The sequence below is a fragment of the Mizuhopecten yessoensis genome, unplaced genomic scaffold (assembly GCF_002113885.1).
Source record: "Mizuhopecten yessoensis strain PY_sf001 unplaced genomic scaffold, ASM211388v2 scaffold8841, whole genome shotgun sequence".
NCBI classification, from domain to species: Eukaryota; Metazoa; Mollusca; class Bivalvia; order Pectinida; family Pectinidae; genus Mizuhopecten; species Mizuhopecten yessoensis.
The window spans coordinates 265,371-276,342 of NW_018407749.1; the positions used below are offsets into that span (position 1 = coordinate 265,371).

The window sequence follows — 10,972 nt, forward strand, 5'->3', positions numbered from 1 at the left end:
CCCCCCCCCAAAAAAACAACTTTGTAGTAAATGTGAAAACAAGTCAGTTGAAATGAAGACTGATATAAAAAAGAGGGGGACACTACATTCAGTTTTATCTTTTATTTTTTAAACATAAAATACATAATCTCATTACCATTGCGTTGATGGTGCATTATATATTTAACTGTGTGATATTAATAGCATCACCAATATGATAATTATAACCATAACTACAACACATAAACAACGGCTATGCAGATCCACACATACCTCTCATATGTAATGTACAATCACACATACAATCACACACACACACACACACACACACACACGCTCGCGCACACACACACACCCATACAAGCATTACGACCATACGTTACATTGGGTAGTGAACAATGTTTATTTACATAATGACTAGTTTGTCCGTGTTGTCACCGTGACAAACATAATTAAATGGGGATGGTCTACTTCAACATTTAATTAGTAAAGGTAAGTAACTACACAACGTGCAAGGTATTAAAACACACCTAGGCATTCAAAACGGCAGATACGGCACACTCGGCACAGCCTTGATATCATAACATTGCACCTGGTATGCTTGCCATTCGTTAATTGCACCATGGAATCTATAAACAGTTCCACCCATAATGCATTTGGTCCAAAGTAATAAGTAAAGCCACCACGGGTTATGTTTTAGCACTTAAGCCGGAAGTAATTCGTCTTGCACACCATATTGAAGGAGTCAGATTGTCAGGAAGGTATGGGAACCCCCCACCCCACCCCACCACGGATATCATATCAACGCACAGCACAACCACGGAGCCATCAGGAGAAAAGACTTAGGGACGGTAGAATCACAGAATGTAAGCGGTCACATCACAGGTCCAGAATGCTTGTGTATACCTGAAAAAGTCAAATATATTGATTTTAATATAAATACTATATTTTGCTAATATGATCACACAAAAAGTTTCTGTGTACCCTATTTGCACCCAAGTAGATTATTTTTTTATTTGGTAACATAATTGTAAACACGTGGTAGCAATTGTGTTTTCAAGATGTATATTACTATACATTGATTAATCAAAAAAACACGTTCCTATCTTTACTGAAATGAATCGATATCTGTTTTAACATTCAACGATGTCATCAGTGCATCTGCCATCCTTCAAATGTAAACAGATTCATTGCTTTCCATCATTATTTTAAAGAAATGATTCAAAATATTCGAAGAGGTAGATGACTCCGTCAAATTTGTTTGACAATTCAATTGATGATTAAGACATAGTGAAAAGTTTTAATATTTTCAATAGTAGTTTTTGGCTCACCGTTTCTTGCTGTATCCCAATGGGTATCTGTTCCGTTCTTACAGCAGTTGTCTCGCTCACAACCTGGTACTCCATGAGAGAGGGGCTGGAGTTTTGGAGGATGGTGTATGTGGTTTCTACGTCTTGTTCTGTGTGTAAAACGTCATCAGTTAGTGTGTTTGCATTATGAATCGTTGAAGCATGTCTCTAAAGCAATTTGGATAGCGAGATGGTTTTTAAATATAAGGACAAACTCAATTCGAAAAACTTCAGAGGTGGTACGTAAGGATTTCCAAGATATAAACGACAATAGATAGTTTGGACTACACCCATCTTTTGTTTTGAAATTGGAATTGGAAAATAGATATATTTACCCATTGCAATATCAGGTACGATTCCAGTCGTCCACAGACTTTCGTTGTAGGCGATCTGATCAGGTTGTATAATATCTTCCAGTAAAAGCATCTGAAGAAAGCAGGCAACAGGTAAGTATTCAGAAGTCAGAAACCACAACATTTTACTGTGACATATGCTTGTTATGTCCTTTAAATAAACCATTTTAGCGAAATATTTTCTTCTTACTGTTGATTTCAAGTACTGTTGGTTTCTACTATCAAAAGCGAAATTTTCTCCAGATTATTGTTACAAATGTTCTGCTAGATAACTGATCACTTCTTCCAAAATTTTATGATTTACTGAAATAACGAACATCCCAAAATATATAATGTACTGTTATGCTTGTGGTAAAATGCGTGTTCTCACTTAAATAGGGCTTGACATGAAGTATATTCTACTAAATAGGTCATGACGTAAAGTATATTCTACTTAATAGGTCATGACGTAAAGTATATTCTATTTTAATAGGTCATGACGTAAAGTATATTCTACTTAAATAGGTCATGACGTAAAGTATATTCTACTTAAATAGGTCATGACGTAAAGTATATTCTACTTAAATAGGTCATGACGTAAAGTATATTCTACTTATATAGGTCATGACGTAAAGTATATTCTACTTAAATAGGTCATGATGTAAAGTATATTCTACTTATATAGGTCATGACGTAAAGTATATTCTACTAATAGGTCATGACGTAAAGTATATTCTACTTAAATAGGTCATGACGTGAAGTATATTCTACTTGTATAGGTCATGACGTAAAGTATATTCTACTAAAATAGGTCATGACGTAAAGTATATTCTACTAATAGGTCATGACGTAAAGTATATTCTATTTAAATAGGTCATGACGTAAAGTATATTCTACTTATATAGGTCATGCCGTAAAGTATATTCTACTTAAATAGGTCATGACATTAAGTATATTCTACTTAAATAGGTTATGACGTAAAGTATATTCTAATTAAATAGGGCATGACGAGAAATATATTTTTAATGGGATATGATTAATGGTTGTAAGTTACGTGTTGCAAAGTTTTCAATAAGTTAAAGGGATTACCAAACAAGAAGTTGGTTAATCTGGTATAAGATAAAAATAAATTACCTCCACGACCTCTTCGTCTGTTAGGGTGCTGCTGGTGGTTGATGCGGCTGTAACAGGTAAAATCATGTTTTTAAGAGCCATGTTTACAAGTATCTCGGATAAATGTGTAGATGTAGCATGGAACAAATTTAACTCATTTCAGCCCTACATGTTGAAGGTAGACTTGCCCAGTCTTTGATTTAGCAAGGTTCAAATGTGACTTTAGGGATGAATGGGTTAACCGACTGGAATTAACAACAAAAGCTAGTACAGATGGCGGAATGAATGGTGGCCATTGAGAATGGGCCGCTCACTCGATAGCCTATTTAAAGTGCTATCTCACTTGAATCAATATGCTGGATAACAGAACTACTCGGTAGTGAAGCGGACGTAAAACCTATTGAATGTCATGGATGTATCGATTTAGTTTCAAATGTGCAATCACATGCCTGTGTTTGTTACATCATCTTTCAACAGCTTGTTGTTCTTATACTATAAACTTCATAAAATCAACTTACAATCATCTGTCGAATGCTGGGTCTGTAGTCTGGATTTCATTGGGTCGATCTCTGAAAACAAAACACAACTGGTTTAAAAACTGAAACTTTTATGTGTAAGGTACATCGATCGTTATTAATACGATACTTAGGCTAACATGTGTATACTTCAATGTATTGAATGTTAGTGTAGGAAAAAATCAATGAAATTTTATTGATCAACTTGAGGTCTATTTACAACCAACATTAGGGTTGGAACTAGCAATTTACATACATACTTCATGAAAAGCCCGTGCAACATTTCTTTTACAAGAAATGATCTTTTCAGACCGAATCCTACTTAACATAATTCTGTCAATATAATTAGCTGCAAGCTCACCCAATAGATGAAGAAATCAGAATATTTTCAATTAATTTGTTTTTGTCAAAAATGTTTTAAATGTCAATATCTGATTTTGTTTAATTCTCTAATAATGTCCGCTTACCAATGTGGTAGTCTGGGCAAATTTTGTCAAAGTGGGGAAAGTCACGATGTTCCGTTTCCGGTCTGGTTTCTGGAAGTGATTCGGCATCAGATGCTGAACAGGTTGTTTCGTCCCCACTATCGGACCGGTCTGACACTGGCGAGGCAACCTTTTAGACAAGTGTAGTTGTTGGTGTTATTCCAAGTAATATTATAATCAAGAAGCATGCTTGCAAAATCCAAATAATAACAAAGAGCTAACAATGTTTTTTTTCTCCAAAATCACAATCGCTTTGCCTCTTTGCTAACAAATCAAAATGTCCTCGCGTTGGTTAGTTCAACTCCATTAATTTGGGGGGGAGGGGGGAGGGGGTGTTGAGAAGAATAGTTATATGTTGATACAGAAAAGGGCCCAAAGTGCGGAGAAGTTGGTGCTACCAATATACCTGTACAAAGTAGGTAGCGAGTGTGTTCTGTGGTGGTATTGGAGTTGTTGAGAAACTTACCCCAGAGGACGAACTGTCATCGATGAAATCAATGCTGTCTGCTTCACTCTCACTGTCTGAGAATGTGTACTTCCGGTTGGGGATGCGGGTTCGCTGGGGTCTGGTGGATACTCGGGTAGAAGCTTTCGTTGTGACCTCAATCTCCTCAACCGGTCCTAAGGTACCGAAACGAAATGCATGATGGTCAGAAAACATTAACAAAGCTAACATGTGAGAGAAAGACAATTAACATTAATCCCTTCACCACTGTAGATCATAATGGACTCATCTAGATCAATGCATGGTAGAGTCTACTAAAGTTACATAGGGGTAAAAGAGTTGAGCAATATGCATTTTTTTTAGGAACTGAACTATGTAACTTTGGATACGAGATCGTGCTTCATGTGTGTAACACGTTTTCCCTGCCTCTAGCGATGAACATGAATGAATAGGTTTATGTTATTTTGCTTATTAATGCATATACATATATAAAGATCTAGTAATAGCTCATAGATGGAGAAGTTTTACACATCGTTTGGTTCATACTTTAACAGGAAAACGTTAATTACGGTAAATCAAACATGACCTAGTTAGCTTAAAATAGTATATAGCTCTAAAAAGTACAGTTGCTAAAATCAAGTTTTCCAATGTATTAAGGATTATAAAGGTTCCTCTGAATATTTTATCTGAAAAATCAGAAAAAAGGCCCTTACTTGAAAACTTCGATTTTTTTTCCTCCAGAAAGCGGTATACTTTGAAGGCGTTCTGGCCCCTCCGAACCCCTTGATCCTTGACCTCGGCTACATCTGGCAAGCTGTTGAGTGCACATCGGAAGTTAGCTTTCCACCTTTTGGGATCGGGATCATCATTGTCCATATGCTTACCTAAATAAGTATATTAAAGTTTCCTCGTGATTTCCGTCTTGTATATTTTATACATAGTGTATATCAGTGATCTAATTTGTTGTTAGTTATACGTTGTCAATATCTTTTACGAAGGGACCCGGATCGTGTTCATATTTCGTTTTAATCTTTGTTTCTTGTATACTAAAAAATATAAACAGAAAACTGTTATCATTTATTCTTTTGATGGAAAAATAATTCTGTTTAGATGCTGCATAGAATGAAACATACGGACTTTTAATTTTGTACCATTGTTTGTTAAATTTACTATCATTTATTTTATTTTATTATTTTTATCCCCTACAGGAGCCCCTTTGATATCTGTCTGAAGTAGGGCACTCGACCAATACGATATAAGGCGACACTATAGCAGGTCGAATCTCCCATTTTTACCGACTACAACCACTCATGTGAGCTAATTTGTCGAATGAAAACGTTTAAAAAATTCTTGTCCTACTTTTAGTTTAAACAGTATTTTATTCAATATATGGCAGTGACAAAATAATACAAAAATCAACAAAGAGCATTCGAAAACAATAAGTACTTATATCAATTTGTCTCCTTATTAATAAACCTGACAGTAGGACGGCACTGTTACATATATTTTGATAGTATAACCGACAAAGAGAAGAAGAAGAAAATATCCTACATTTACTTGACACCAGACGTTTTTCCTATTGTCACTTAATTTACGACAACAAGAAAAAAATAGGGAATGTCTTACTAGCATATATGTATATGTGTATAATATATCAATAGATACAGAATACCTGCTATGATTTATATAGCAAACCCCTTTGTGACAAAAACTGATTAGTGCACACCTTGTTGAATAAATTTAGGACAAGTGTATGAAAAGATCACACGCACACACACACGTATGAATCAATCAACACATATGTATTTGTACCTACCCGTGTGTCGGGCCCACTTCTCAAAAAGATCGGCATCTTTGTCTGGATTCCAGCCCTGGCGAGCTGCGTGTCTCCACGATATCCGGAAAGTCCTATCCCTCTTGGACAACCATGACAGTCCAGTCACATTTTCATGGAGCAACAGATTCATCAACCATGGTCTCATTTTTTGGCGTTCTATGGGACGAATCGGCTTTCTCATATTTGTTGACGATATTTTCCGTGACACAACCATTTTTTGTGCAACTCGCTACCTAAAATATTTAATAAAACAATATCTATACACTCACATTTGCTACACAGCTGTCAATTATCTTATCTTGATCAAAGTACAAGCAGCAGTATAGTTTCTGCAAACAAAACAAGGTCATTGCCTCCAATTCGACCAGGAAGTACATACGGGTTGTCAATTACACAGACCACAGTAATATATTTTGTTTTGTTTAGCTATAAAAGCTAACGCGTTGTGCAGCCATTCGTAACGTATGTGTATTGGGCAAATGATCGCAATGACAGCTAAATAGCGTAGCAGTAAGCCTGGGTGTTTGACAATTAAGTGTTGTAATCGCGTGAACTGTAGACTATAAAGATAATGCAAGTTTGCAGTGAGTGTGCAGACGTTTTGTTTGTTTTGTTCGTGGTTTTAATCGTCCCCGCAACAGCCAAGGTCACAGATACCGCCGAAAAAGCGGGTTGGCTGTCTACAAATAATGTCAACACAAGGACACATTTGTCTGCAAAGAATGTCAACAAAAACACTGCTCCATAAAGATCATGTAAACAGAATTACTTGTCTACAAGAATGCCGATAGTTTTGTCTATAGATAATGTCGACACGAGTATATTCGTCTACAAAAGTATCAACAAAACTATTCGCAGGGATGTCAACGCAATTTGTACTTTGTGAATATCAACAAGAATCAGAATATCAATAAAAGTTCATATTGCCTACAAGAGATGTCAACAAATGTACATGTTAACATATTACATTGCAGCACAAGTTACTAATAAAAAAGTAAGTTGCCTACAAGGAATGCCAACAAAAGTACATGTCAACATATGGAATAACAGCACAAGATAATTCGTCCACACGGAATGTCAACAAAAATAGTTAACGACTAAGACTTTCTCGTGTCAGCAGCGTTTGTACATACACACAAATACGGCACGCTACCTTTAAGGCAGTACTTTCGGTTTCGCGCTAGTGTTCATGTTATTGACGAACATAGAGTGTACCACTGCTTTAATGAATGGAAACCTGACGAGTCGGGTATTCGCAGTCAGTGCGTTTGAACAAAACAAAAATGTGACGACACCATAATAAAAAAATATGCATTGATCATGTACATGTATATAAGCACCGATATTTTCATTAAAATAACAACAAAATCCCATTATCACGTGCAAAGATAAAAATAGCATTTACAGCAAGCAGCCATCGTGCATACTTGCATCTGATGAAATAAAAGTCCGCAATAATATATAAAGATCAAAAACTATGTACACAAAACGAACATGTAACTCGATGTGTGTGTAGGCGAGCTTTTGTACACAAACTGAATCGCGTAGCATATCTGACAAAACCTAACAGTCATTTCAACACAGCTATCTAAAGTCAAACACTCCTACCTTTGTCCGTGTATGGAAAAACAGGCACTGTGAAATGACGAAGTCCTACTTTGAAAACACAGTCTCTATAGCTCCCCTATGCTCGGTTTAGCTAAACTATTCGTCTGTACAGCCGCGGCCGGTTATATCTCGTTATATACAAAGAAGAATGTCACATGACCCGATTCTGGGAAGTCCTGTACTTCTCAATACACACATATTGCCGGAATAACCTGTTATATTTATAGAACAGCGGTAATTCTTGTTGCTATTAATAGCTCTGACCCGCAAGCAGTCTGGAGATTTCACAACGTATTTTTAGAAAATATGTTAAGTCTTTGTCGGCGAAGTGGGTTTTTGTGCAATTATCATTCGTGATTAAGACCCAACGCTTTTTGAAAATTTCCTGTGATATACCAGAACGGCAGTATTTGTCGGTCAACTATGTACGATGACTTTAACTAATTAAGTGTTTTGTTGTGCAATATCTATTTATAGATATATCGTAATGTTTTCAATTAAATCTGCAATTTTTTTCAAATTTCCTGTATTCTAGAGAGTACATATATTATTTCATCATATATTCTTCTTCTTCTTCCAATTTCCGGCCACCGTCGACGTGTCGAAGATTATGCCAGTTTGTGTGTGCGCACGTTACTATTAACAGTTTAAGGATCGGGTTAAAAACTGGATAACTATGCAGGTACATGCTATCCTGATGTGCATTTATCTAAACAGTATTAATATCATCAAATACATATGATTGTGTTATCAAAATATTATAAATTCGATATCACGTACAGATAACTTTCTATAACCCCGCACGGTAATCAGATATAATCTGGCCGAATAGGCGTCATTTATATATATACATGCACCCCATGTTTATACTATATAACTAATGTAAATATTGTATAATCGTGATAGTGTAGCTGTTATACTTGTTTAAATCGAGGTTTTATTTCAATCTGTACTACGCTGAGAAAACCTTGTATTTATGCATATATGTAGGAACTGATACCGTTCGATCTGTTACAATTATCTAATTAAGACCCTCATAAACCCAACTTCCACATACATACCCCTGCTTCTACCGACATCTGTCTACTTCCTATTATTAAACAGCGCATAGATGATCAGGCAAAACAAACTTTATTCAACGCATTGGCCATCTCAAGTAAATGTGATCTCTCTAGATATATGGTAGATACCGTGATGTTGCAATATTATTTAACAAAGTTTATACCAAAACAACGTCAATTTAAGTTACCAAATTACGTATGTCAGCTCACAATCTTGCAATAGAAACGGGAAGGTACAGGAGTATTGCAAGGAATAATGGATATTGCAGTAACTGTGACCTAATAGAAATAGAAGATGAATGTCATTTTCTATTTACCTGCCCACGTCATCTAGATCTAAGGAGAAAATATATCAAAAATAATTACTGGCAAAAACCATCTGTATTCAAACTTATCGAATAAGTAAATACACACAATATAAAAGAAATGAATTTGTTAGGTAAATTTATTATTGAAGCTAACAAACGAAGGATTGTTTAACTTACAATTTTGTTTTACCTAATTTTGTATTACTTAATCGTATCATGTCCATGTTTTGTTCGTACAATCTTTCATGTTTAAGATGGTAAATACTCAATATTGTTGTATTTGATGATGATGAAGATTTATAAGGCAATGAAAATTATGATGATGATGATATAGATGTTTTCGATGATGTTGATTTTTTGATGATGATGATGATGATGAGATAATATAGATGTTTTCGATGATGTTGATATTTTGATGATGATGATGCCAGTAATATGAAATTATTTGTTGTTGTAAAAATGCAAATCCTTTAAGTTGTAAAACTTACGGAAATAAATTGATTTGAATTGAGGTAAGAAACCAATGTATTTACCTTGCTGGCCTAGGGTGACGTGTTACCTTACAAAACGTAGGCCTGGTAATAAATCACATGCATGTATTATTGTTTACATAGGATAGATATTGATTATTGTTATCTATTCGTCCACAAAGCAAGTAGGTCAAAAGCGAAATAACACTGGACCTTACTCTAAAAGATAAATACCCAGGTACACCTGTACATGTATACAGTTAACATATGGTGTTGGGGATATAGCAAGTTTCTGGTGTACCGAGACCAGGTCTATTTCCCGGGGTGAAGCATGCCTTCTTATTTTTTAAATGTTTATCACAAGGTTTCTCATTTACGCTTGCGTGTTATTTTGCAGGTGGCAAATGTAGCATTGAAGAAGAAATCACTATTCCACGTTTTTGCTGTTAGTTTTTGTTATATAAACCATAATTATATTTTTCATAATTTACAGTTATTCATATTATAATAATGAGGAAAGTAATTAATAGCTTACTATTATATCTCGCTCTATACATGTGTTTTGGAGATAATTTCCTAAATTCACAAACATGACAAATCCCATCCCATCAGGACTTAGTGAAGCAGTCCAATACAGTGAACATGCGTTTCACCGAAACATTAACATATATATGTAGGCCTACATCGGGGTAAGCTTTTGATAAAATGAGCAGTTCTCGGTATTAACTCATTTCTTAGAAAGTCATTTGTATAGTCGTGTTAAGAAATCCGTTGTATGTACACAGAGACGTATACATCTGCTGTACACCGGTGTTAGTAACCACGGACCACAGACATTAGACACGCTTTAGGTTTTGATATTAAGAAATCCTTACGTATAGCGACTATTAATAGAAGTTTTACCGATTCAGATCGACACCACAATATTTATATACACACCATCGGTTGGAATGGTGTTCAGACAGGTTTTGTTTAAACCCCTACCTAATGCTATGATACCTTTTATACCGAACGTAAGGTCTAATATTGTTTCGACATAGTAATGCGAACTCTGAATCTACCGACACCTGCCTATAATGACACTCTGTAATAATAGAAATTGGTTTATGTTTCCAAAACCCTGGTTTCTGTGTATTTACCGATGACTGTCATATCTTACCAAATTCACCATTTCCACTTGATGTCTGTATTGTCAGGGTTCACTTTAATAAACAGATCTGACACGTCAGTTTATAAACAATGGAAGACATACTGTAAACGATTTTTTAAAAAGCTAAATATTTGCCCTCTGACGAAATTGATTCGTGTTGAATTCATCCGCTTGTTCAAGGACGAAAAGCTACCGTGGGTAATTTCCGGTTCTAGATAGAGAAGTGTCCTCCCGGGCAGGAAATTCTATAATGTCTAAACCTGAGCCTACTTCAATCGGTAATCTCCTCTCCAAAGGTGCCGATTTCTCTCTTTCTTCTT

The 10,972-nt window shown here is 35.5% G+C and overlaps 1 protein-coding gene across 1 annotated transcript; it reads right to left on the bottom strand.

Annotated features, from left to right (window-relative positions):
• Positions 1 to 87: 87 nt before the first annotated feature.
• LOC110456767 (interferon regulatory factor 2-like) lies at positions 88 to 7,797 on the bottom strand. The gene is made up of 10 exons (XM_021507718.1): positions 7,664 to 7,797; positions 6,035 to 6,288; positions 4,932 to 5,102; positions 4,240 to 4,394; positions 3,756 to 3,903; positions 3,292 to 3,342; positions 2,795 to 2,841; positions 1,664 to 1,754; positions 1,311 to 1,438; positions 88 to 885 (listed from the first exon to the last, which is right to left on the bottom strand). Exons 2-10 carry the CDS (start codon positions 6,267 to 6,269, stop codon positions 859 to 861), a joined length of 1,053 nt encoding a protein of 350 aa, XP_021363393.1. The 5' UTR covers positions 6,270 to 6,288; positions 7,664 to 7,797; the 3' UTR covers positions 88 to 858.
• Between the last annotated feature and the right edge of the window lie 3,175 nt (positions 7,798 to 10,972).